The sequence below is a fragment of the Polypterus senegalus genome, chromosome 3 (genome assembly GCF_016835505.1).
Source record: "Polypterus senegalus isolate Bchr_013 chromosome 3, ASM1683550v1, whole genome shotgun sequence".
NCBI classification, from domain to species: Eukaryota; Metazoa; Chordata; class Cladistia; order Polypteriformes; family Polypteridae; genus Polypterus; species Polypterus senegalus.
The window spans coordinates 40,137,132-40,164,981 of NC_053156.1; the positions used below are offsets into that span (position 1 = coordinate 40,137,132).

The following is a 27,850-nucleotide window of genomic DNA, read 5'->3' on the forward strand; positions in this document are numbered from 1 at the left end:
TGCATTTGTACACCTTGTTTTGTCAAGAAATGTTTTAGAACTTTTTCAGAAGCTCACATTCTGATGATTTTTTATAATAAAGGTTTTCTTTAAAAAAGACTTTCAGTTATTTTTAAATCTCACACACATATGAAAGCATTAAAACTGCTCCAAAAAGGTGCAGAGTGTGCAAAAAACTTTACTAACAACAACCAGTATTGTGAAGCACAAAATCTTAAACATATAAAAAGCTTAAACCCCATCCCCCCCCATTTTTTTTTTTTACCTGCTCTGCAGATATTAAGAGAATCTCATGTCTAGCCTTCTCAATTCCCTCCTTAGTGCCAGCAATCTTTATCTGATTACTTGAGTCCTCTGGTCTAGGAATCTGAATCTTCGTGGCAGTTTTCAGCTCCAGTTCCAGCAGCTTCTCACCATTCTTTCCAATAACAAACCGATGGTGCTCCTTAGGTATGGTGACAGTGGCTGAAGCCTAGAGGAGGTGGAAATGGGGGGGAGGTTAGAAGTGGATATAACCTTTCATTTAATAAAGGGTGACCTTTCATCTTAATAAGAAATGTGATCACTGTTTAGGTGTATTCAAGGTAGAAATTTCTAACTCAGAAATCTAAAAGCCTGAAAAGAGACTGGTGGTAGTTTTGAGCTCCTGTGAAGATGTAGGATATGGCATGGATAAAGGAATTATCATTCATCTTAGTAACTAGCAAATATCAACACAAAGCAGAATTCCAGGCTGGTAAGGCATACAAACAAAATATTATTAAATACTGCATATTAACTTTGGAAAGACCAAGATGTGCAATCTTAAGAATTCTTATCATACAAATAATGCATTAAAATTGCATTGCACACATATTAAACTTGGCTTACAAACAGAATGTGTCTTGTAAGAATATAATGAATCAGAAAAGTCATGGATAAATGCTATTCAGTCTTCAGAATTTGATTTTAACCTCTTCATTCCTAGGCACACGTCTCTCTATATACACAGCAAACCGCTTGATAATTTAATTATTAATCCCTAACTTTACAAAATATGAACTCAGCAAGAGTAACTTTTGATTTCTTTATTTCCCCTTTGTTGATCATAACATATTTCACCTCTATCTGGATCATTTTTTATATCAATATACTGAAAGACCTATTTTGCTTTTCATTATTTTTCTCTTTAAACCTTCTTTTGACATTTTTAAACAACTTTAAAACAATGAGCTTAGGTCTTACTTACAAAAATGACCATACTTCCCCACCTGGGTCTGAAGCCGAGCTACAATCTCCTTCCGAGCTTTCATGACAGAGTCAAGCTTGCCAGTCACCATGATGGACAGGCCCTGATCTTTAGCCAAGGAGAGCTCAATGTGGGCTCCTGTCTTCTGCATAATATCAAGGCAAACTTTAGACTCCTCTCCTTCCCCAAACTGGCTGTTGTCCTTGTACCTGCGCTCTTCCAGAGGGACATGAAACACCTATATGGTAAAGAAATAAAAACACCACACACTACATGTGAGCTGAAATTTCAGAATTATTTAATAATGCCTACATTTTGTAGCAAGACCTCTGCACTGCATAGGTTATGACAGTTATTTAATTTTTTTTTTTTTTTTATAAACTGCAACTCAGATAAGTATCGAGACCTATTAAAATTTTTCAAAAGCTGATGGTTAACTAGTTATGCTAACAATCTTGAAAGAGTGAGTTTATGATAAAAAATACTGGAGGAATCTGTGAGCAAACGACACACCATCTGTGGTCTAGCAACCCACGTCCTGCTTACAGAGGAGTCGAAGCATTACGCACATCTGAATCTGTTCCTCGTAGAGTTGCAGTCAGGGCAGCTGATGGAACGGTCCTTATGGATGACAGTGCAGTTGTGACCCACTGGGCTAGCTACTTTGAGCAGCTGTTCAAAGCTGATTCTCCGGCTAGGACGTTGGATATCTCTGGGTCCACAGAACTTGAGGATGATCCTCCAATTGGCTGTGAACCACCCAATCTCACTGAGATTGCACAGGTGGTGAACCAGCTGAGGGGAGGAAAGGCTGCAGGGATCTGTGGTATCCGGGGTGAAGTTCTCCAAGCTGGTGGTAAGGCTGTCCTCCTGGCATTGCAAGCAATCTTTGCTTCCACTGGGGAGACTGGCATCATCCCAACATTGTTGTCCCTATCTGGAAAGGGAAGGGTGATTGCCTGGATTGCAGCAACTACAGGGGGGATAACACTGCTCTCGGTGCCGGGTAAGGTCCTTGCTAGGGTCCTTCTCAATTGGATCCGTGATCACTTGCTCACCTACCAGCGACCGGAGTAGTCTGCTTTTACGTCTAAGAAGTCTACCATCGACCCCATCCTGGAACTGAGGGTTCTCATGGAGTGCAAACACGAATATCGGCAGAGTCGCCCACGTAACACCTTGCTGCGACAGATTGTGGGTTATTTCCGGAGAGTGGGACAGGACTGCATGTCTGCCTGGGGGGTTGCCAACCGGAATCACGAGTTGTTTTGTCGTGCAGTGGGTGTGGCAATGCCCTGTACCAGTGCATGCTCCCCAACTTGATTTGACTTGGAAACAAAATCAGAACTTGAAATATTGTTTGAATGAGTATTTGAACTGCACATATGAATATTTGGTTCAGCCAGCTTTGGGAGTAAGCTTCAACTAGCTTTGACACACCAATGATTTTTGCAGAATTCCGCTTTTTAGATTTACCACACCTCATTTAAATTGCTTAGACAGGGCTAGTGTGCCATAAATATCAAATCATAGAGGTGGTGTTTTGTGTAGCTCATTAGTGTAAAAGTACAGCCTTGCACCCATGCTCATAAAAGGTTTGGAAAAATGCATTGCAAGTTAAAAAATTACCACACACAGGTAATAAGACTGGAGAAAACAAACAAACCATAGAGGTAAACAATGCAGTCTTATGTATTTTTAAGCAAAATGTGGTAGACTGTATTTTAGTTATCTACCTTTCATGTTTTAAAAGGAAGCAATCAAATTCTCATAAGACTTCAAAAGGCACTCTTTTCATTTGTGTGCGACTGGTACTTGGCTCTATTTTTTGTTGAAAGATGGAAAACTCAGACAACCTTGGTGTCACTATCCCTCCTAATCCATTATAAGCTGTGTTTGGTGTAATTCCACGGCAGACCAGGGGGCAGTAAGGTGTGCTGACTTTCTTTCACAATCCCTTGCAGACCATCCACAGGAAATTCCACATGGTTCTGGCGCCTTCGATGAAGTCACTTCCAGTCCTGATGGGTTTCTGATGGGTTTAAGGGGCAACAGCGAACCCTGGCATTTACATCTGGCAGGATTCTGACCGTCAGTTTGGGTCAGAAAAATCTTTAAAAATAACGTAAACACTAACCCGACAGATAGACACAAAGAACACAGGATAAAAGCACTAAGAAGTATTTTAATGTTTCTTCTTGGAAAACAGTGTCTCCCAAGCACCCCAGCCACAATGAACAGGCAATTAAATGAACACAATACTCTCAAATAATAATAATTCTCTCCTCCACAACTTCCAGCAAGCTCTGTCACACTCCTCCCAACTCTGGCTCGCTTGTTGCGTTTCCAGTAGTCCTTTTAATAGTCCATGACCCGGTGCTTCTGTCCTTCTGCCCACATGACTTGCTAGCACTTCCGGGTCTGATGGAGAACTGGTCTTTTCTTCAGCCCAGAAGTACTTTGGAGCTTCCATCCTCATGACCTGGGACTATTTCTGGGCTATAGATGAGGCACAACTCCTTCTGTCCTTTTATAGCTCCTCCTGGCGGCACCCACGGCACCCAACAAGGTTGAGCAACTGAACTCCAAGTCCCATGATGCCCTGTGGGAATCCAGGGCACCGCTACATTCCAGTGAACCTGCCATCTAGCATTCTGGGGAAGGCAGTGTCCAAAAGTATCTGCCTTCCCTCATCCTTCCATCCTTTGGGCGTCCCAGCCGGGTTGAACGCCTGCCATCCCTCACATAGTAAATGGAGAACTCGATACGCACACTCCCCAGACATTTGAGTATTTTCATCCAGAGACTTAAATTTCTTATTATAGCTCAAAAACATAAGTACAGTTTAAGCTCCAATAAGTGTGATGGTGCTTTTTGATGGACTGGCATCCAGTCTAAGATCAGACTCTGTTTGCTTTTTATATTAAGGGTCAGGAACCAACAGCCATGCAAAAAACAACTCTAAATGAAGTACTTATCTATAGGGCCCACACACTGACAACTTTAGGATGTGAACCCACAAAAACTTGCATTGCTAAAGATGTGAACCTGTGAAAACATACACTTCTAACACCACACCCAGCCTTAGCTGGGATCTGAATACATGACTCTGGAGTTGATGCAAATAAGATACAATCTGAGTATAACAATCTATACTAAGACCTATTTGTTTATTGTTAAGTAACAACAAACAGTTGTACAGTGCAAAAAAAAAAAAAAAATTGTTGTACAGTTGTCTGGTGAATTAATGTAAAATTATAAAATGCACAATGAACAGGCTTGGGTTTGATTTTTGGCACCCGTGTAAAACTGTTAATTGTTGTTTTTGGTGGTGCATGCCACCTATAGTGAAAATAAAGCTAGTTAGAAGTACATTAGTTTGCAAGCATTTCCATGAAACGGTGACAGGATTCCTAGAAAACAGTGTAATACTCAGCTAAAATAGAAAATCAACACATGCACAATGCATTACCACAACAGTTGTGCTTGAAAGTTTGTGAACCCTTTAGAATTTTCTATATTTCTGCATAAATATGAACTGAAACATCAGATTTTCACTCAAGTCCTAAAAGTAGATAAAGAGAAACCAGTTAAACAAATGAGACAAAATATTATACTTGGTCATTTATTTATTAAGGAAAATTATTGAATATTACATATTTGTGAGTGGCAAAAGTATGTGAACCTCTAGGTTTAGCAGTTAGTTTGAAGGTGAAATTAAGAGTTGTGAGGTAAGATGGCTTTGTCCTCTTTCAGTGGTATAAAATAAAAGCAGAACCAGGTCAGTCACAATTTACTTGTGGTCAAATTATATTTGGAGGTATATGATGTAAGCTTAATGTGCTTAATCTGTTTATTTTCAGAAAAAAATACATATTTATCTTTAATTGCTTGTTTTGTAGACCAAGTAGCAAATCAACAGTAATATTCTCAAAACCTGACCAGAAATTCACGTGAACACAATGATGTGGAAACATGTGATAATACTGCAACTTCCTCAACAGTACAGAAACGAGCACCAGGTTTGTTTGATTTGTGCCACCAAGTGCCAAAGTGTTGTCCTTCCCAAGCCCATCACCATTTTCATTTTTAACACATTGTTAGAGAAAAAAAAAATTGTTGTTTTTCTATTTGGTTGTAGCCATTTTAATAAAATATTGACATGACCAGTGAATATTTCAATGAATCTAAATTAGCCATATTCCAGATATGAGGTGTTGCCAAAGATCTTAAAGCCATGTAAACATAAAGCTGACAGACTCGCTGAATGGTTGGTTGCGGCAATGTAGACACAGGGACTTGCAGGCAAAGTGGTTGTGTGTGCATTTATTAACTGTTACTTTACTCTCCCATGTAAACAGGGCCTTAGTAGCAGGTTTCTTTCCTACACTGCAAAACACTATTCCCATTACACTAAATATATTCAGGCACATATAAAAACAAATGTATACCTAAACGTGCTTCATACCTGAGTGATGACAGAGGACTTGATTGGTCGAATCTTGCTCCATGCTCCCGATGGTTCACTAGATTTTTCTGTGGGTGCACCCTTTTCTGGTAGGGGAGGGAAGGCTTCAAGGTATGTAGGAATGTAAGCTTCATCCTCTGGTACACCGCCTTATTGTAAATAAACAAACAGAAAAACCTAATAGTTGTTGCACCAGTGATGTAGCTCTGATACTTACTGCAAAACATTTCACAAGAAATATCACATTTCATCCACCAATAATAAGTAGTGGAAGCTGGTCAAAGTGAGAGCACAATCTTGTCAGGGCAGTCTAGAGTGTACTGGTAATCCTTCAGCAATGTAGAGTCTGAAATCAAATTTTGTTTAGATAAGACTTATGTGGATTTATTCATTGTAGGGTATGATATGCTTAGATGCAGTGGTTGTCCAGTTTTGTTGCATGCCTACATATGTACAAGTAATTATTAATAAAAAAAACACTTGTCAATATGTCAAAAAGCTCCCAAATGGTTAAAGAATGATATGGCACCTAATATTGAAAATGTAAAACCAAAATCAGTAAGATATCATTTTCTAATCAGAAAAATAGGAATATAAGATGGTGTTAGGGCTTTTGCAAATCAGTAAAAGGGAGGCACTTTATCAAAATAGGAGCAGTAAGGTTAGAATGAATGAAATTTATGCACACTAGTATGAACTCGATGTTTAGAACTGTAGGGAAACATAGAAGTAGAGTGTGCAAGTAATGATACCTGAAAAAGTAGAACATGAAACGATGATATGCAACAAGTACACCACAAACGCATTCTTCTCAGTCACTATCGGTCCTTGTTTAAATTCGTCCTTATTGTAAAAGTAATTGAAATGAAAGCACAACAATTTAAAAAATAAAGTATATCCTAATACGAAGGTTCAAAGATTTAGACAGATAAAGAAAAAATATATTTCACTCCTAGATGAAGTTGTGTAAAAGTTGCAGAGGAAGTGAAAGGATTTCATTCCTGACCAGTGGAAGTACCCAGCATTGCCCTGTAATACCTGTGAATTGGTTAAGGTAAGAAATTATATATATGTGTGTGTGTATATATATATATATATATATATATATATATATATATATATATATATATATACACACACACACACACACACACACACACACACATTTATATTATGATGACGCTTTAGTCATCATTGACTGAAATGTTAGTGTCCCATCTGTCATCTACAGTACCTCTGTGTATCAATTTCTCTACTCTTACTAATCAAGATTTTTTTTTTTGTCCTTGATTGGATTTAATAATTGCCTTAAGTCCGTTCAACTACAAATGTTACTTCTTTGCATTTTATGGTTTACTGTGGTTTCACGAATACATACTTAATCCCACATCAATAAAACTAGAAAGCTTGTTTAAAACTGAATCCATAGACCACGAAAACCATCTTAAGTAGGGGGATCCAGGAGTGACTGAAAAATTTCATAGACATCACTGCATGCCTCCATATTCAAGGAGAGCACACCAGTGTCAGTATTCAATGTTATAAAGATGGTTTACATTTAATTCACTCAATGTTGATTTAAAATGTCAACACATCATCACATTATATTAGTATCAAAGCCAAAAACTGCAACTGCCTTATTATACAATGAACTTGAATAAATGTTTACCATCAAGAAACAATATAATTTAACACAGTCCTCAGTTGCTCTAACACAATCTAAAATAGTGTTTGATTCTATTGCATTGCACTTAGCAACGATATATATATAAGTATAATATCGTTGGCTTTTTCAAAAATGTAAGGATTTGCTTTGATAATAAAAAATGTGTGTTGTCATCAATTAATTTTATCATTTTTGTCAAGGGTACACAGGACATCACAAAATAACAGGGAGTGATGAGCAAAACACCAGAGTTTCTGTGAACATACAGTTTTATGGAATCAAAGCTGAACTTCATTTAGCATCCAATTTTGCACTCATGAAATTCACTAAAAAGGCCTTTTTGGAGTTTCAAAAATTTTGTGAGGGATTGAAAAGAAGGAAATTTGTTCATTACAGATTTGGCAACTCCATAAACATCTTACAGATGTGTATATTTTCCAAAAAAGATGATGATGAAAATAAATGAGGGAAAAACCATGACTGAATACAACCCATGATGAGACGTCATTCTATTAGCAACATGGACACAATCTGTGATACAGCAAGACAATAAAATTGTTATTCAAATTGGTTATCCTATTGTTAAATTCTGCAAAAAGTATTTTTTCCTCTTTAAAATATGCAGAAATAGATGTTTGTTTTCAACCTGCATAGTTTAACTACTTTTCACACAGAATTTCATAAATATATGCCCAAACATTTGCATGAAAAGTTGTATATCTGAGCATTTTACTTTATACAATTTTTGTTTACCATTGTAAAGTGTGCAAATAAATTTTGTGCCTGCTGTCCCATCAACACTTTCAATAATAAAGTGTGCTCAAGTATACACACTTTTACATTTCAGATTGTGTTTTGTAGGTGAAAAATCGGTGTGTCCTGAGCCTGCTCTCAGTGAACACACTACTTAAGAATAATTTGAACTAAATGGCATCTCTGTTAGTAACTCTGTCACTAGTACAATAAAGGGCTGGGATTTTGTACTTTCACAGAAAATAAAATTTTAAAAGGACATACACAGGTTTGGTGATGTTGCAAAAGAAAAAAAAAAATAAAAATTATGTTTAAGAATATTTCTCTAAAACACGGATTTCCCTGATGGTGCTGATATATCACTTAATTTAGAACTTCTCACAAATTAATCATAACATTATTTTTTGGAAAAATACTTGCTTACTGAATTTGATCCTTTTTCTCATATTAACACTTTTGGAAATAATTTTCAGTGGCAAATTAAATCTCTCTATTATATAAAATAATCTTGGGACGAGACAAGACTTTTTCAGAGAGACAAGACAAGACATTTTCAGAGAGATAATTTCTAGTCCCGCGAGACGAGACTTTGTGTGAAGAGAAAAAAACCTAACAGGTACAAGCGGGGGCAGAAATAAATGACAAACAGTAGAAGAAGAAAAGAAAGAGTAGAAGACAAAGTAGAACGTTGTAAAGAAGTTCAAAAACCCAGGATTTCTACATGAATCCGAAAGATCACGCTTGCATATAAAATAAACCAACATGTGACGAGTTGTCAGAGACAATAGTTTCGAAAGACGAAGATATCAAAGACAGAGTTGATATTCGTGTATATCCAAAAGCATAGCATGATTTGTCGCAATTGGCAGATACGGGAAATGACGAGCGTGTAGGGCCCACACGGGGGGTTGGCGAGCAAAGTGAGCAGGGGGCAGAGCCTCCTAGTGTATATTAAGAAAGAAAGAAAGAAAGAAAGAAAGAAAGAAAGAAAGAAAGAAAGAAAGAAAGAAAGAAAGAAAGAAAGAAAGAAAGAAAGAAAAAGACATTAAATTAGTAAAGACTGAACTTATCCTTTAAGGGTGGTGATCATCCAAGTTTTTACATTTCTCTTTTGAAGATATTTAAAGTGTGTATGACATGACAACAAAGAAAATATGTGAAAAAAGTAGAGGAAATTTACATTCAAAGCCTATTCAAGCAGACTAGTGTACTGAAAGTCTGTTGTCCTTAACAAGTGTGAGTTTAGAGTTCTCACAATGGAACTTGTTAATAATGACCAGGTCTACTGATTTTTCTCTTCCTATTTAGTTTAATTAGCTTATTTAACATATAATGAGTGGAGGATAATTTTATATAACTCAAAATATTATATTATGTAAACGTCAGGAAAAAAAACACAAAAAGTTACATCATGCAGAAGAATTCTTGTATCAAGAGTATAAGGTGATCACTGAATAGTGTTAACCAATATTTTGTTTAATTTCCAGTTCTCATGTTTTCCAGTTCCATACCTGCTGTGTCCTCATCTCTCAAGCCACTGCGGTGCTCAGCAAAACTTTCAGGTGTCAACACGGCCACTGAGCTCATGGTTTCAAACCCAGATTTGCGAGTATCCGGTATTCCACTGCAAATGGATATAATCAAGTAAACAAAAGGTCCCTATTCTGAACTTTATAATTTTACTGCATGGTAAACATGGCTACATTTTAAACAGAAAATTAATAAAAATAACTACTATAGAAACACTATAACCAAAAATAAACAAATTTAAGACTATTCCGGTATGTTTACCCTTACAAATTTGTTCTATTTTAACTTGTTTAAAAATAAAAAGTAGTACTAAAGGACAGTTCTCTTTATTTGCAATGAACTGACAGGTTATAGTTTTTCAATATAACTTAAGACATGTTCAATGCCACCCACGCTTCTAGTTTTAAATTGAAAGAATTGTTAAAGAAATACTCCACCAAAAATGATATTTTAATGTTATTTGTGTTAAAAAGAAAAAAAATCTCACATTACACATGCTGCATATTCCACATGTCATTTATCAGTCTTATGCTGAAAATGTGTCAAATGCATGCTTTTTTTACTAAAATATGCCATAATGGGGGAGATGGGACTTAAATTCAAAAAGTTTCCCATTTATTATGTGCAGTGATAATTTCAGAAACATTAATTTAACAACATTTCAGGAAAAAAAAATATGACTGGAGGACTCATTTTTTTCTTTTTTCCATGGATGTTTTCCCCATACTTTGCTGTGGTACAGCATTGGTCACTGTTGTCTTGTATTATATCATACAATTTATTCTCTCCATTTGGCATGAAAATATAAAATTTGAAATTTTTCTTGGCTTTCACCATAAACTACATGAGGTAAGTAATATATTAAAAAATATTTTAGATTGGAGTATTCCTTTAATACCAGCAATGCTACACCTTAATTTAGCTGGTGATTCATGGATTATACATTATTAACATATCTATTAAACAGATTCCCACAGTGCTTCACCAGGACAAACTCCTGCCCCATAAGCAACACAGATATTTTCACTAGGAAGAAAGTCTTACCTCCATTCCAATAATTCTGGAAAGCGACTCACCTGCGAAATGGTCAAATGCCAGAGAAGTCCGTCCTGAACGAGGCTACCGATGTCGCTTCAGTGTGAATTTGTGTCTTTGGTCCTGAAAAGCAATAAAATTTAAACAACCGTTACTGAAGTCTCCACCTAAAAGTCACAAAAAAGCTTTTCTGACAAATTAATTTACCTGTTAACATGTCTATGATTATATAAATGTTTTGTAAAATAACTGACAGGATTTGACTATGCAGGTCAGTTTAACCTACAGTAGATTACATACCCTAAAAATAAATGGCTATTACTCAGTTTATGTAATAAAGGAGCTACAAATGGCTAAAGTGTAGTGACTATAACACTTCATATTTTTTTTAAAAACTACTGTATTTACATAATCAAAAATCTTAATTTACACCAATATCCTTAAATAAAACACAACAAACGGCTGCTTTAGGAATTTTTCTCCATTAAAATAGATTTTACAGTACATAAGCAAGACATTTCATGAAGCACAAGGCTGGAATTAATTTGTGCCCCAATCTACCAGCTATCACTGCACCAAGTTTACATGGCATATCCCATAGCATTGCAAAGTTATACTGTTTGGCACAAGCTGTTTGGAAACACTGTCTCTCTCCTGCACCTAAACAATCTCTCAAAACAAATATTGCAATTAGACATTTTTTATTTTTTTAGAAAAAAAATACACATATACATACACACATATTTAAATCACTCTGAAGCAACAAGCAAACAGTTCGTAACTATATATGCATAACTACTATGCACTTGTTCAAACCTTTACTTTCAAAATTACTTTTAATTTTAATTAAATAAACCCTAATCCTAATTTTAATTTAATTACTTTTAATGTTTACTACTAGACATAGAGGAGGCCTATATTTTGTACACTCAATTGTGTTTTCTGTGCTGCGATTCACACATCTTGTCCCATCTTCTGTTATAGTTACCCCATAAAGTTTATTTATTTATATTGTTGTTGTTTTATTCTTGCATTGCAGTCTGGAATAAACTAAGCACATACATTTCCATACCAGTTTGGGTTATGGGGGTGGGGACAGTACTATATGACACTCACAAACAATAAACACAATGCAAATCTTTAAAAACATGCGACAAATCTATCAAATGTTCATAAGAGGTTTATCAAGTAGATACAATGCTAATATGATTAACAAGTCTACAAGTAAAACAGTCAAATTTAATTTATCACAATTTATTACTCAAATTTCTTTAATATAAAGGCTAATACTTCGATCTTCTTTCTCTCTTTGGTCAAGTCTGCCTTAATGTTCTCAGGAAGTTCACAGCAGAAAAAAAAAAACTTGCTCTAGCTGTACTACTGTAATACCTCACGTAAAGAAACACTACAAATGAATTGGGCTACTGTTGGCCGAAGAACGAGAAGAAGTGGGGGAGACGTGCCCGGAGGAAAAGAGTGCAACAGAGGGTAGGAACTTGGAATGTTGTGAGTATAACTGGTAAGGGAAGAGAGTTAGCCGATATGATGGAGAGGTTGATATATTGTGTGTGCAAGAGACTAAATAGAAGGGCAGTAAGGCCAGGTGGATTGGAGGTAGATTCAAATTGTTCTATCATGGTGTGAATGGGAGGAGAAATGAGGTAGGGGTTATTCTGAAGGAACAGTATGTCAAGATTGTTTTGGAAGTAAAAAGAGTGTCAGACAGAGTAATGATTATGAAGCTGGAAATTGGATGTGAGGTGATGAATGTTGTTTGTGCATATGTCTTTCAAGTTGGGTGTGCGATGGATGAGAAAAACAACTTCTGGGGTGAATTGGATGAAGTGATGGACAGTGTACCCAAGGGACAGAAAGTGGTGATTGCAGTGGATTTCAATGGAAATGTTGGTGAAGGGAACAGAGGAGACAGAGGTGATGGGTAGATATGGTGACAAGGACAAATGAAGAATTACAGTGGATTTTGCAAAAAGGATGGGCATGGCTGTGTTGAATGCGTATTTTAAAAAGACAGAGGAACATAGGGTGACGTACAAGAGTGGAGGAGGATGCACACAGTATGCAGAAGAGTCAATCTGAAGGATATTGAAAGCTGCAAAGTGGTGGCAGGGGAAAGTGTAGTTAGACAGGATAGGATGGTGGTCTGTAGGATGACTTTGGAGATCAAGAAGAGGAGGAGAGTGAGGGCAGAGCCAAGGATCAAATGGTGGAAAAGTTGAAAAAGGTAGACTGCAAGGTTGAGTTTAGGGAGGAGGTAAGACAGGCACTGGGTAGCAATGAACACTTACCAGACAGCTGGGCAACTACAGAAGAAGCAGTAAGACTGACAGCAAGAAGGGTAAAGGATAAGATGGAAACATACAAGTGAGAAGGGTGTGTTGAGAAGATGGAAAGAGTACTTTGAGAGGCTGATGAATGAAGAGAATGAGAGAAAGAGAAGGTTGGATGATGTGGAGATAGTGAATCAGGAAGTGCAACAGATTAGCAAGGAGGAAGTAAGGACAGCTATGAAGAGGATGAAGAATGGAAAGGCAGCTGGTCCAGATAACATACCTGTGGAAGCATGGAGGTGTTTAGGAGAGATGGCAGGTGAGTTTTTAACCAGATTTTTAATGGAATCTTGGAAAGTGTGAGGATGCCTGAGGAGTGGAGAATAAGTGTACTGGTTCCGATTTGTAAGAATATGGGGGATGTGCAGAGCTGTAGTAACTACAGGGGGATAAAACTGATGAGCCACAGCATGAAGTTATGGGAAAGATTAGTGGAAGCAAGGTTAAGAAGGGAGGTGATGATTAGTGAGCAGCAGTATGGTTGCATGCCAAGAAAGAGCACAAGAGATGCAATGTTTGCTCCGAGGCAAGAAGGAGTTGCATTGTGTTTTTGTGGATAGATAGATATGACAAAAACACTCATATCAATGACAAAACAATTACATTAACAATCAAGTTACGTTATTTTTTAAATTTTTCCTTTTCTTTTTCATAAGTTCTTTAACACAGTACTTCTGCTAGTATATATATATATATATATATATATATATATATATATATATATATATATATATATATATATATATATATATGTGTGTGTGTGTATATTATATGTGTATATATATATGTGTGTGTGTATATTATATATATATATATATAGTGACAGATAGGGGGCGCTGTCATCCCCTTGAACCCTCAGATCAGACGCCAGACACCAGGTAAAAGTCCAATAATTAAATTAATTTGAACTATAATGTGCACAAAGCACCCACCACTCCACAATGCTCATAAATAATAACCAATACAATAAATCAATATTCAATCCTCCATCCCCAGATGTGTTGTTCCCTTCCTCCCAACTCAGTTCGTCCGTCTGGGATTTCCCAGAGTCCTTTATAGTCCATGACCCGGAAGTGCTTCTGAGCCCTCAGTCCATGTGATTATCCAGCACTTCCGGGTCAAGTAGAAACTCCTCTTCTTCAACCCGGAAGCACGTCATTTCCTCTGTCCATGTAACTGGGACATACTTCTGGGCTGTGGGGAAAATACAAGTCTCTGGGCCTCCCTGCAGTGGCCCCTGGTGGCCCCAACGTTATCCAGCAGGGCTGTACAGGAAAACTCCAATGTCCATGATGCCCTGATGGAATTCGGGGCACCTCCATGCTGTAGGAAGGGCTCCATCTGGCGGCCTGGGGGTAATGGCCGGAATGAATGGCCAGTCATATATCACTGTATGTAAGTATGTATATATGTGTATATCTTGGTTCGAGACGTGATCATCTCGGGGAGACAATTTGAAATCCCGCGAGACTACTTGCACATCACGCCCTACTCACAAACAATTTTTCGGAGACACCCTTAACGTCCCATGAGACAAGGAAGTGAGACAAAAGGACAACTGCTGTACAGGCTTTTAAATGTTTGACGCACAGCGCAACATGCAGAACACGCAGCCCGGTAGCAGCATCTGATCTGTCTGCATCTCTTTAGTGTGCATTCAGCCTCCCTGCCTTCACAACGCAAGCGGCAGAGACGCAAAGTAGCGAGCATGAAGCGCACCCCCGGAAAGGGGAATGGGGTGGGCAATATATATACACACATTTTTTTTAAATAGCATTTCTCATAATGAGTAGTATGAAGTGGAGGAAGGGATTTCTTTGAACAAACAGCTATTTAATCCACAGATGCACATTAAATGATCAAGTATATCCAGTTTAAGTTTAGTTTTATAAAATTTATTTAGCTTTTTAAAGATTCATTTAAAGAACATTTTCAATTTTTGAAAATGTATACCATTCAGTAAATACACCTTTTGGTTTGAATTCAGAGACATCTTCAAATGATTACTTCAGGTAAACCTGAAACCGATTCTTGATTCTGTAATTTAAAACATCCTTTCTTGCTTTTGAGATGATACAGAATTCAGTCAGTTTCTCCATCCAAGAGAAAGACAATTGGTATAGAATGGAAAAAAAAACAGCACTAATGTTCCTAAAGGAATTTTGTATAACCAAAAAAAATACAACGAAGATTAGCTATATGTACACTCAGTACAATATAAGCCAGAAATGTTTATTTCTTGCATTTCAGTGAATCATAACAGCAGATGTTAGGGTCATAAAGCATGGACCTTGTTTAGTTAATGACTTAAAAAGGCTGCCATTGACTACTAGGAGTAATTCATATACAGTAATCCCTCGCTATATCGCGCATCGACTTTCGCGGCTTCACTCTATCGCGGATTTTAAATGTAAGCACATCTAAATATATATCACAGATTTTTCGCTGGTTCACAGATTTCTGCAGACAATGGGTATTTTAATTTATGTTACACGCTTCCTCAGTTTGTTTGCCCTGTTGATTTCATACAAGGGACGCTATTGGCGGATGGCTTAGAAGCTACCCAATCAGAGCATGTATTACATATTAACTAAAACTCCTCAATGCTATAAGACCGGGGTACTCAATAGGTGGACTCCGGTCTGCATCCGGACCCAAATACGGTTAAATCTGGACCGACGCCAAAACAAACATGCAAATTTAATCATAACCCAAATGAGTTTTCAATGAAGTGCGCAATTGTGATTCCGCGCGATATATCTTTGAGGTTTCTACTCGGTTTGGCTGCTTCATCTATGTCCAATCACAGCAGCTGTAACAGTATCGTTATAGCAACGTTCCCACTACTCCCCGCCTCCCCCCCAATACTCGCTCACTCGCTCATTCACGGCAGCCAGATTTATGTACCGGTCACGTGCTCTGGGTCAGGCCGGTGAACAGGCAGTCTCATCACTCGCGGGCAGTGCAAATTTCGATAACTGAATTTTGTTTTTGCTGACTGAAAGTGAAGATGGCTGGCTCAAGACAGTACATTGATAAGAAAAGAAAAGTTGATTTTGAAAACTGTGAATTTAAGAGTGAGTGGACAGAAAAATATGCGTTTGTGCTCCCCGTGGGAAGCAGAAAACCAATGTGTTTAATCTGCAACGAGACGGTAGCAATAATCAAAAGTGGTAATGTGAAACACCATTATGAAACCAAGCATGCACATTTCGAACAAAATTACCCTCAGAACTCAGAGGCAAGGACCATAAAAATAAACCAGCTGAAATCATCATATGAAGCTACAAGCAGTGTAATAGTTAGATCAGCCACACAACAGGAGCAGGCAACAGAAGCCTCACTAAGAGTAGCATGGGTCCTGAGAAAAAACAAGACACCCTTCTCTGATGCTGAAGTAGTCAAAGAGTGTATAAGTGAAGTGATGACTGCTCTGTTTGAAGGGACTCAAAAGGATGAAATAATCCAGAAAATAAACCAAATACCCTGTTCTGATTCCACTGCTGCAAGACGAACTGAAATACTCACTGATGATTTGCTTGAACAACTTAGTTCTGCTATAAAAAAAAGCCAAATTCATTTCATTGACTGTCGATGAATCCACAGACATCACGGACAATGCACAACTCATGGTCTTTGTCAGATTTTTTGATGAAGAAAAGGGAGAATTTCATGAAGATGTTTTGGGTCTCACAAACCTCCATGGACACACAACGGGGGATATCTATGAAGCAGTGACACAGATGCTTAGAGACAGAGCGATAGACCTGAAGCATGTTGTTTCCATTGCTACTGATGGCGCACCATGTATGATTGGGAAAGAGAGGGGATTAGTGTCACGCTTGAGAACTCACCACCCTGACCTCATGGCATACCACTGCATAATTCACCAGATGGTTTTGTGTGCCAGCCTTGCAGAAAGGTACTCAGAAGTCATGACAACAGTCATGAAACTAGTCAATTATCTGAGAGCATCCTCTGCTTTGCAACATCGTTTATTGCGCTTATTTTCTCCTTCACAACAATGTCCGGTGGCTTAGTAAAGGCAAGGTACTGGAGCGTTTTTGGGCACTGTGGAAAGAGCTGGAGACATTTCTGTTGAATCAGAAGAGTGCAAAAGCCAAACCGTTTGTGGATTTCATGAAGAATGACGAGAAAATGGAAATTATTGCTTTTCTAACGGACATTACTTCCCATCTTAATGACCTTAATATGAAGCTCCGAGGCAAAAACAGCACAGTGTGTGACCTCATGTTAGCTGTCCGTGCTTTCCAGAGGAAGCTGGAGGTGTTCAAATGTGACTTACAGCAGGACCTGCTTCACTTCCCAAGACTTTTGGATCAGACTGCAGGAAAACATCACCATCACAATTATGCTGAATTCCTGGACAAGCTGATTAAAAATTTCCAAACTCGCTTTGAAGATTTCCCTTTGGGAAAACAAGTCTTGCTGTGCATCGAAAATCCATTTCTTGTCAAAAATATTGCAGAATTCTCAAATGAAGCCACAAAAGTCTTCCAATGGGCCAGTGCTGCTTCTCTGCAAACAGAGTTAATTGAGCTACAAGAAAACCTAGCACTGCAGGAATCTCACTGTGACCTTGTCACCTTCTGGACAACGTACTGCTGTGAATCTGCCTTTTCCACTATGAACATGGTGAAAAACACATACCGCCACACCCTCACCAATGAACATTTACATCAGTGCCTCCACCTTGCCCTCACACCTTTTATGCCCAAGTTCAAACAACTGGTGGCACAAAGAAGGTGTCACGTTTCACACTAAAAGGCCTACCATGTCATTTTTTTGTGTATAGTTCTAAAGTTTGGGGATAGCCTTTTTTTGGAGTTCTCTATTTGGAATTTGACCGTCACTTTTCCGGACCTCAGACTGAATGGAAATTTAGTTAAGTGGAACTTTCAAATTTATATTTGAGTAGCCCTGCTATAACATATGCTTCCCGTGCGGTGCTCGGTTGTTTGCTTGTCTCTGCCTCTATCTCACCCTCTCTGACATTCTCTGCGCCTGACGGAGGGGCTGTGAGCACAGAAGCTGTTTGCCTAGTGGGATACAGAGGCACCTCTAAGAAATGCCGCTTTATCGCGGTGCTTCCAAAAGCACACTTATTGATTTTTTAATGGTTTGCTTTAATCTCGGTCTCTCTCTCTCTGACGTTCTCTGCGCCTGACGGTGGAGATGTGAGCAGAGGGGCTGTTTGCACAGAGGTTGTTTGCTTAGAAGATACTGACGTTCCTCTAAAAAATGCCGCGGCAAACTTAAAAGCACACGTATTGATTTTTTGATTGTTTGCTTTTCTTTGCGAGCACTCTCTCTCTCTCTGAAATTCTCTGCTCCTGAAGAGAAGAAGATCTATTTGCATTCTTTTAATTGCGAGAAAGAACTGTCATCTCGGTCTTGTCATGAAGCACAGTTTAAATTTCTGACTAAAGGGTGTTATTTCATGTCTAGAGGGCTCTAATAATGTGAACAGTGTGGGAGAGTTTATAAGGGCTTAAAATATATAAAAATAACTACACAAACATATGGTTTCTACTTTGCGGATTTTCATCTATCGCGGGGGGTTCTGGAACGCAACCCCCGCGATCGAGGAGGGATTACTGTATACTGTATGTTTACACTGTGCATCATGTAAACTGAAGTCAAGAAGTCAACCTTTTATTTTAAACTGAGAATGCACTCTAATTTTAAGTAATGAACTGAATAATACAGCGCATCGCTTTTTCCACATTTTGTTATGTTACAGCTTTATTCCACAATGGATTAAATTCATTTTTTACCTCAGAATTCTAGACACAACACCCCATAATGACAATGTGAAAAAAGTTTACTTGAGGTTTTTGCAAATTTATTAAAAATAAAAAAATTGAGAAAGCACATGTACATAATTCACAGCCTTTGCCATGAAGCTCAAAATTTAGCCCAGGTGCATCCTGTTTCCCCTAATCATCCTTGAGATGTTTCTGCAGCTTAACTGGAGTCCACCTGTGGTAAATTCAGTTGATTGGACATGATTTGGAAAGGCACACACGTGTATATATAAGGTCCCACAGTTGACAGTTCATGTCAGACCACAAACCAAGCATGAAGTCAAAGGAATTGTCTGTAGAACTCAGAGACAGGATTGTCTTGAGGCACAAATCTGGGGAAGGTTACAGAAAACTTTTTGCTGCTTTGAAGGTCCCAATGAGCACAGTGTCCTCCATCATCCGTAAGTGGAAGATGTTCAAAACCACCAGGACTCTTCCTAGAGCTGGCCGGCCATCTAAACTGAGCGATCGGGGGAGAAGGGCCTTAGTCAGGGAGGTGACCAAGAACCCAATGGTTACTCTGTCACAGCTCCAGAGGTCCTCTGTGGAGAAAGGAGAACCTTCCAGAAGGACAACCATCTCTGCAGCAATCCACCAATCAGGCCTTTATGGTTGAGTGGCCAGACGGAAGACACTCCTTAGTAAAAGGCACATGACAGCCCGCCTGGAGTTTGCTAAAAGGCACCTGAAGGACTCTCAGACCATGAGAAACAAAATTCTCTGGTCTGATGAGACAAAGATTGAACTCTCTGGTGTGAATGCCAGGCGTCACGTTTGGAGGAAACCAGGCACCACTCATCGCCAGACCAATACCATCTCTACAGTGAAGCATGGTGGTGGCAGCATCATGCTGTGGGGATGTTTTTCAGCGGCAGGAACTGGGAGACTAGTCAGGATAAAGGGAAAGATGACTGCAGCAATGTACAGAGACATCCTGGATGAAAACCTGCTCCAGAGCACTCTTGACCTCAGACTGGGGTGAACGGTTCATCTTTCAGCAGGACAACGACCCTAAGCACACAGCCAAGATATCAAAGGAGTGGCTTCAGGACAACTCTGTTAATATCCTTGAGTGGCCCAGCCAGAGCCCAGACTTGAATCCGATTGAACATCTCTGGAGAGATCTTAAAATGTCTGTGCACTGACACTTCCCATCCAACCTGATGGAGCTTGAGAGGTGCTGCAAAGAGGAATGGGAGAAACTGGCCAAGGATAGGTGTGCCAAGCTTGTGGCATCATATTCAAAAAGACTTGAGGCTGTAATTGCTGCCAAAGGTGCATCGACAAAGTATTGAGCAAAGGCAGTGAATACTTACAGTGGTGTGAAAAACTATTTGCCCCCTTCCTGATTTCTTATTCTTTTGCATGTTTGTCACACAAAATGTTTCTGATCATCAAACACATTTAACCATTAGTCAATTATAACACAAGTAAACACAAAATGCAGTTTTTAAATGATGGTTTTTATTATTTAGGGAGAAAAAAAATCCAAACTTACATGGCCCTGTGTGAAAAAGTAATTGCCCCCTGAACCTAATAACTGGTTGGGCCACCCTTAGCAGCAATAACTGCAATCAAGTGTTTGCGATAACTTGCAATGAGTCTTTTACAGCGCTCTGGAGGAATTTTGGCCCACTCATCTTTGCAGAACTGTTGTAATTCAGCTTTATTTGAGGGTTTTCTAGCATGAACTGCCTTTTTAAGGTCATGCCATAGCATCTCAATTGGATTCAGGTCAGGACTTTGACTAGGCCACTCCAAAGTCTTCATTTTGTTTTTCTTCAGCCATTCAGAGGTGGATTTGCTGGTGTGTTTTGGGTCATTGTCCTGTTGCAGCACCCAAGATCGCTTCAGCTTGAGTTGACGAACAGATGGCCTGACATTCTCCTTCAGGATTTTTTGGTAGACAGTAGAATTCATGGTTCCATCTATCACAGCAAGCCTTCCAGGTCCTGAAGCAGCAAAACAACCCCAGACCATCACACTACCACCACCATATTTTACTTTTGGCATGATGTTCTTTTTCTGAAATGCTGTGTTCCTTTTATGCCAGATGTAATGGGACATTTGCCTTCCAAAAAGTTCAACTTTTGTCTCATCAGTCCACAAGGTATTGTCCCAAAATTCTTGGCAATCATTGAGATGTTTCTTAGCAAAATTGAGACGAGCCCTAATGTTCTTTTTGCTTAACGGTGGTTTGCGTCTTGAAATCTGCCATGCAGGCCGTTTTGCCCAGTCTCTTTCTTATGGTGGAGTCGTGAACACTGACCTTAATTGAGGCAAGTGAGGCCTGCAGTTCTTTAGACGTTGTCCTGGGGTCTTTTGTGACCTCTCGGATGAGTCGTCTCTGCGCTCTTGGGGTAATTTTGGTCGGCCGGCCACTCCTGGGAAGGTTCACCACTGTTCCATGTTTTTGCCATTTGTGGATAATGGCTCTCACTGTGGTTCGCTGGAGTCCCAAAGCTTTAGAAATGGCTTTATAACCTTTACCAGACTGATAGATCTCAATTACTTCTGTTCTCATTTGTTCCTGAATTTCTTTGGATCTTGGCATGATGTCTAGCTTTTGAGATGCTTTTGGTCTACTTCTCTGTGTCAGGCAGCTCCTATTTAAGTGATTTCTTGATTGAAACAGGTGTGGCAGTAATCAGGCCTGGGGGTGGCTACAGAAATTGAACTCAGGTGTGATACACCACAGTTAGGTTATTTTTAACAAGGGGCAATTACTTTTTCACACAGGGCCATGTAGGTTTGGATTTTTTCTCCCTAAATAATAAAAACCATCATTTAAAAACTGCATTTTGTGTTTACTTGTGTTATATTTGACTAATGGTTAAATGTGTTTGATGATCAGAAACATTTTGTGTGCCAAACATGCAAAAGAATAAGAAATCAGGAAGGGGGCAAATAGTTTTTCACACCACTGTATGTACATGTGATTTCTCAGTTTTTTTTATTTTTAATAAATTTGCAAAAACCTCAAGGAAACTTTTTCCGCATTGTCAACATGGGGTGTTGTGTGTAAAATTCTGAGGAAAAAAATAAATTTAATTCATTTTGGAATAAGGCTGTAACATAACAAAATGTGGAAAAAGTGATGCGCTGTGAATACTTTCCGGATGCACTGTATGTATAATACAATCCAAACACAATTTTAAATTTTTCTTTGGCTATGATCTCTCTGAGACACCACTAACCTATGTATATGAAAGATACGCCATCAAACATGGCACCAACATAAAAAGCATATTGTAATTAAGACACCATGATAAAAAACGCAGTATGAATACCTTTTCAATTTTCCCATTTTGCCTGATGCCTTTTCTTGTTTAGGAGTTCATCTGATTGCGGTGACATTTGGCCTACACTCTACAGCTGGAGCAAATGTGGGTAATTAACTTTCTTAGGGATCATGCCATGGGTTAGTAGTGGTGCAAAAACTATTATTATATAGGTACCCAATTTTATTACATAGTAAATCTGTAATATTTTCATCTAAGCATTAATATTCTGTATGATTCAAGTGATGCGTAAACTGAAACGAAAATGTTATCACCACGCAAAGCGAGTTACATGATAGAGAGCTTATGGTAAACAGTTTAGAAGTTGCACTTAGGCACACACAGCAACTGCCAGCTCCTTAGAGACACACACATGAAGAGGTTCTGAATAATAATACACAGAAGGAATTCAGCTGTTTAGAAGTAACAATCTTGGTAGCTATGGGATTAATTCTAATTGTATGCTCAGAATATAAATAAAAAAAGAAGATGAAAAGGTCCAAATCCTGATATACACAGCATTTCTTTCCACTTCTTATCCAGACAATCTTTGTTTGGAATGTGTCTTGCTGTTCATAGATTTTAAGAATGAAAACAAAGCATAGAAGTGACAGTACAGAATAACTATAGTCAGTCAGATGGAGGGAATGTCCCCCATTTTGTGTATATCTAACATATTATCGTGTCAATTACTATCAGGAGAGATAATTAATATGCCCATATATATTAAAAAAACCTGGGGCATACTTACTTTTTCATATAACTAAACATACTGCACAATGGTGGTGCTTGCCTGATGTTTTCCCTATTTCTTTAATGTTGGCAGTTATTTTCATAATTGTGCCTGCTGTCAAGTAGGCACACTATGTAAGTATGTGCATGAAGGTGCTATGTTGTGCTCAGCAAGGCTCGGGCTAGTCTGTGATGCTGTAGCAGTCAATGTGAATCGGGTGTGAATTTATACTGGGGCTGCTAGTTAGAGTAAGATGGGGGGGGGTGGTGCAAGGGAAAGCATGAACGTGACTGAGAGAATAAAACTGAAAAAAGCTAACTTTCAGAAATGACATACATTTACAGCTGATCTGACACTGTTCGTTTTCAAATAATATTGTATTAGTGCGACAATGCTTTCTGATTGGTATTATTCAGGTCATAAAATGATTTCTTCAAAATGTCACATATACTGTATTTGTCTGTTTCTTTTTTGCCCGGTGCTGCATTGACATCATGCACCAGACACCATGAGCTTATTCAGTGCGACCAGAAGCATGCAGGTGGCAAGTTGCTTGCGCTATAACACGCTTGACTTGACGGTGATCAACGCACATGTACTATAAAACCCATGCATGGGGGTCACTGAGAAAAGAACAGTGTTCTTTGCTCACCTTGCAGAGGAGCTTCTTTGTCGCTTCTTACAAGAAATGGCGATGGATAAATCAAAAGAGGATGTAACATTGACAAGCTTCTGTTCCAAGACCGCCACTTCGCCAGCCCCTTCAGTGTAATAGGAACCACAGCATAGAGAGGTGTGTACATTGCAACAGGTACACGTCGTAAACGTAGAAAGGATGGCCCTTGGTTGTGTGTGAACTGTTAACATTTGAATATGATGACTGCCTATAAAGTGGAACTGACCTCTCTGTACTATTCTCTCCTCTGCATGTCCCGGAGTACAAAAGAAACATGCATACACCAACATGGAGAATGTCAAGATCGGGGAAAAAAAAAAAACGTGGTCACTGATTACAAGCGCAAGATGTTATGTGAATGAATATGAATAATGTTGCATCAGTGCCACAATGTTTTCCGAAATGTACTATACAGGTCATAAAATGAGTTATTCCAAATATCATATACTAGCAAAATACCCGCGCTTCGCAGCGGAGAAGTAGTGTGTTAAAAAAGTTATGAAAATGAAAAGCAAACATTTTAAAAATAACGTAAGATGATTGTTAATGTAATTGTTTTGTCATTGATATTGAGTGTTGTTGTCATATCTGTATATATATATATATATATATATATATATATATATATATATATATATATATATATATATATATATATATATATATATATATATATATATATATATATATATATATATATATATATATATATATATATATATATATATATATATATATATATATATATATATATATATATATAGCAAAATACCTGCGATTGGCAGCGAGAAGTAAAAAGAAAAGGAAACATTTTAATAATAACGTAACATGATTGACAATGTAATTGTTTTGTCATTGTCATGAGTGTTGCTGGCATATATATATAATATATATATATATATATATATATATATATACACATCTATACACATATATATAACAGTTATATATATATATACATATACACACATACATATATATACATACTGTATATACACATATACATATCTACATATATACTGTATATACACATTTATATATACAAATCTACATATATATATCCACATATATATATATATTAGGTGGGACTCGATTAAAAAATTAATCCAATTAATTAGAGGCTGTGTAAGAATTAATCTTGATTAATCGTATGTAATCGCACGTAAATTTGCCCCAAATCGCAAATGTTTTTTTTTAATTTAAAAGTGTTTTAGTGGGCTTACAGAATCAAATAATAGACATGGACATGAATATTGTAAACTGAAGCTGTTTTAATTTCTGAAAAAAAGCCTTTAAACTGCATTTGAATTCAAAACAGAAACAAAAATATCATCCCTGGTTAAAATTGGGCAGACTTAAAAATAAAGTGGTAGTTTAAGTACTTTAAGTAGATTTTCAGAATAGTATTGTCTTTAAATAATAATAACCAAAATTTCAACATAAAGTGCAGTTTTTCTTCTTAAAAAATAAGTCAGAAACATAAAAGGTAATTTGACCAACTTAATCTTTAAACTCTGAGTAACCTTAGCCAAAATTATTTTGTACATTAGGCTAAAACAGTGTGATCATTGAACATTTTGTAATTAGATGTAATTAGAATTACTAACGGTCACGGAAGTCCAATGATCCCCAGTAAGAGCCACAAAGTCCGCTTTCTGTAATGCATCTAATTTTGCTTGCTTTTCATTGTGCACAAAACCATGCTTTTATCAAGGCTTTCGGGAAGTCGAAATGATCAGTCGAGGAACGCTTTATTCCGACTCTAACATTTTTGTAGCTGTGATGTGTGCATCAGTGTAATGGATGTACCAGGAAATGATGCATTGACAAAAGTTCCGCTTGCTTGGAATTGAAAGTGTGATTAAATGCGTTATTTTTAACGTTATGGAGTACATGCATCGAAGCTTCTCAGCTGTGCTTGTGCTAATAAAGGGAAACATTTTAAAAATAACGTAACATGATTCTGCGTTAACCTAATATTTTTCATACGCCCCAAACCAAGGAGATGAAGGTAAAATGAATCAGTAGCGCGACATACTCAGTGCATCCCTCTCGAATCGAACCTCGAATGTCGGCATTAGAGGCTTAAGACTCTACAATTGAGCCACAGCATGTGGCTTGTCTATGAGAGTATGTACTGTAGATAGGGGTATATATATACATTTAAATATATACCAGCGTATCGCAGTGGAGAAGTAGAAGTTATGAAAAGAAAAGGGAACATTTTAAAAATAACGTAACATGACTGTCAATATACAGTAATTGTTTTGTGAGTGTTATTGAATGTTGCTGTCATCAAGGATTTGATTATCATTATTTCTTTCAATCAGGTCGTATTTGTACGATGTGTTGTGTTCAAGTTACATTCCGTGTTTGTCAATCGTTGTAAAGATGACAGGTTTCATTCATCGATTCGTTTCTTACTGCATCAATAAACAGCTCGTCTTCTTCTTTATCTGAGACCTGACACACTGCATGCACGGGTTTTTTACACTGTCTTCCTTTAGCGGGACATTGACTTTTTCCACCGTGTGCTTTGTTTCCACAGTAGCTGCATTTATGAATATGCTTATCAGACGCTTCATATTTTTGCTGCCTTTTCAACTGTGTAATTCGGTTTTTGTTCAGCGCTTTTTGGAACTGTTGCTTTTTATCTGTGCACTGCGTCAGTTCACGTGAGCCACTCGGTGTACTTGCATCCATCTCGTGCTATGTCCATAGCTTTATTTAATGTTACCTTAGTCCTGGCACTTAAAACTTTCTCTCGCAGTTTCGCTGAGTTTGTGTCAAACACCACCCTGACCATCTCATCTTCCTCTCCATAAGCACAGTCCTTCACCCGTGAATATTTACCCGTGGCAGTTTGCTATTGGATTGCCGCTGACGGACGGCCTTCTATGGGCAGGCACTAAATTACAAACGCCAGCGGCAGCCTGTCTATGAACTTAATTTAAAGTGTAGGTTTACATCGTGCTTTGTTTCCGAAGTAGCAGAACTCGCTTCTTATTGTTTCGCTGCCTTCTCAATTATATAATGCATGTTTTCTTGAGCGCTTTTTTGAGGTCTTCCTGGTTTTCTATGTACTGCGTGATTATGTGGGAGGCGTGATGATGTCACACGAAACTCCGCCCCCACGGCGTTGAAGCTCATCTCCATTACAGTAAATGGAGAAAAACTGCTTCCAGTTATGACCATTACGCGTAGAATTTCGATATAAAACCTGCCCAACTTTTGTAAGGAAGCTGTAAGGAATCAACCTGCCAAATTTCAGCCTTCCACCCACACGGGAAGTTGGAGAATTAGTGATGAGTCAGTGAGTGAGTGAGTGAGTGAGTGAGTGAGTCAGTGAGTGAGTGAGTGAGTGAGGGCTTTGCCTTTTATTAGTATAGATACCGATGTTTTTTTGTCAGTGCGGCTTTGACATCATGGACCATAAGGCGCATACTAATTCAGTGTGAGCAGGAACACTCAATAAAACTGAATAAAAAAAAATTCAAGTGACGGTGAGATATGAAGAAGGCAGATTCACCAGCGTTTGTACGTCAGCTTTTATTGCTCCAGATCAGAGAATTTCTAGTTCCATTGTCTCAAAACACCACTCACATCTACAGTTATTCCCAGATTCAGCTAAAAAGTAACCATGTCAGATCTGGGGCGGGGGTGTTGTATCGTGATCGTAACTAAGAGAGTAAAAGTGAAAAAAACCTGACAATTTTTACAAGTACTATAAATTTAAACCAGCTGGTACAGACACAAATCAAATGTATGTTTTTATTGTATAATATTAACAATAAGAGCAGCTCACTATAAATGGTAAATTGCCCAGGAGCTGGTTTCGAAATCATGACCTCTGGATTTTAAGTCGGCAGTTCTAACCACAGCACCACGGAAGCTGTCGTATCGTACTTGCACCTTTTCTGAAAGTGTTTATTTGATATTTGGCCATCAGCCTTCACACATTATACAGTTTATGTCTACATTTTGTTATTTATTACAAAAACATTTAACAACGTGTTTACATAGATTGTTGTAGACACAAAACACATATCTAATTATTCCCCCTTACAATTCTGGGTAGCTCACTCCCAGATAATCAATCAACGCAGGAACTGGGAGAACTTCTTGCCCGTTCTGAGGCAGTGGGGGACGGTATAGCAGGCTGCTTGCTGCTTATTGGCAAGAAGACAAAAGATGCTGACGGAGAGGTGCGAAGGGATTTAAGGTAGGCCGGAATTACAAGTTTATTCGTTGGCTCTGGTAATTCTAGTGTTAAAAGGATCAGAACTACAATGTGTGTGTTGTCA

General features: G+C 38.1%; 1 protein-coding gene across 1 annotated transcript in view; it reads right to left on the reverse strand.

Annotated features, from left to right (window-relative positions):
* Positions 1–27,850, reverse strand: part of hdlbpb (high density lipoprotein binding protein b) — a 138,685-nt gene that overhangs the window by 86,522 nt on the left and 24,313 nt on the right. Inside the window, exons 2-6 of the mRNA XM_039747007.1 lie at positions 10,722–10,803; positions 9,627–9,739; positions 5,697–5,845; positions 1,251–1,466; positions 266–472 (exon numbers count right to left, since the gene is read on the reverse strand). Coding sequence (XP_039602941.1) covers positions 266–472; positions 1,251–1,466; positions 5,697–5,845; positions 9,627–9,702 — 648 coding nt within the window. The 5' untranslated portion in view covers positions 9,703–9,739; positions 10,722–10,803. The remainder of the gene's footprint in view (positions 1–265; positions 473–1,250; positions 1,467–5,696; positions 5,846–9,626; positions 9,740–10,721; positions 10,804–27,850) is intronic.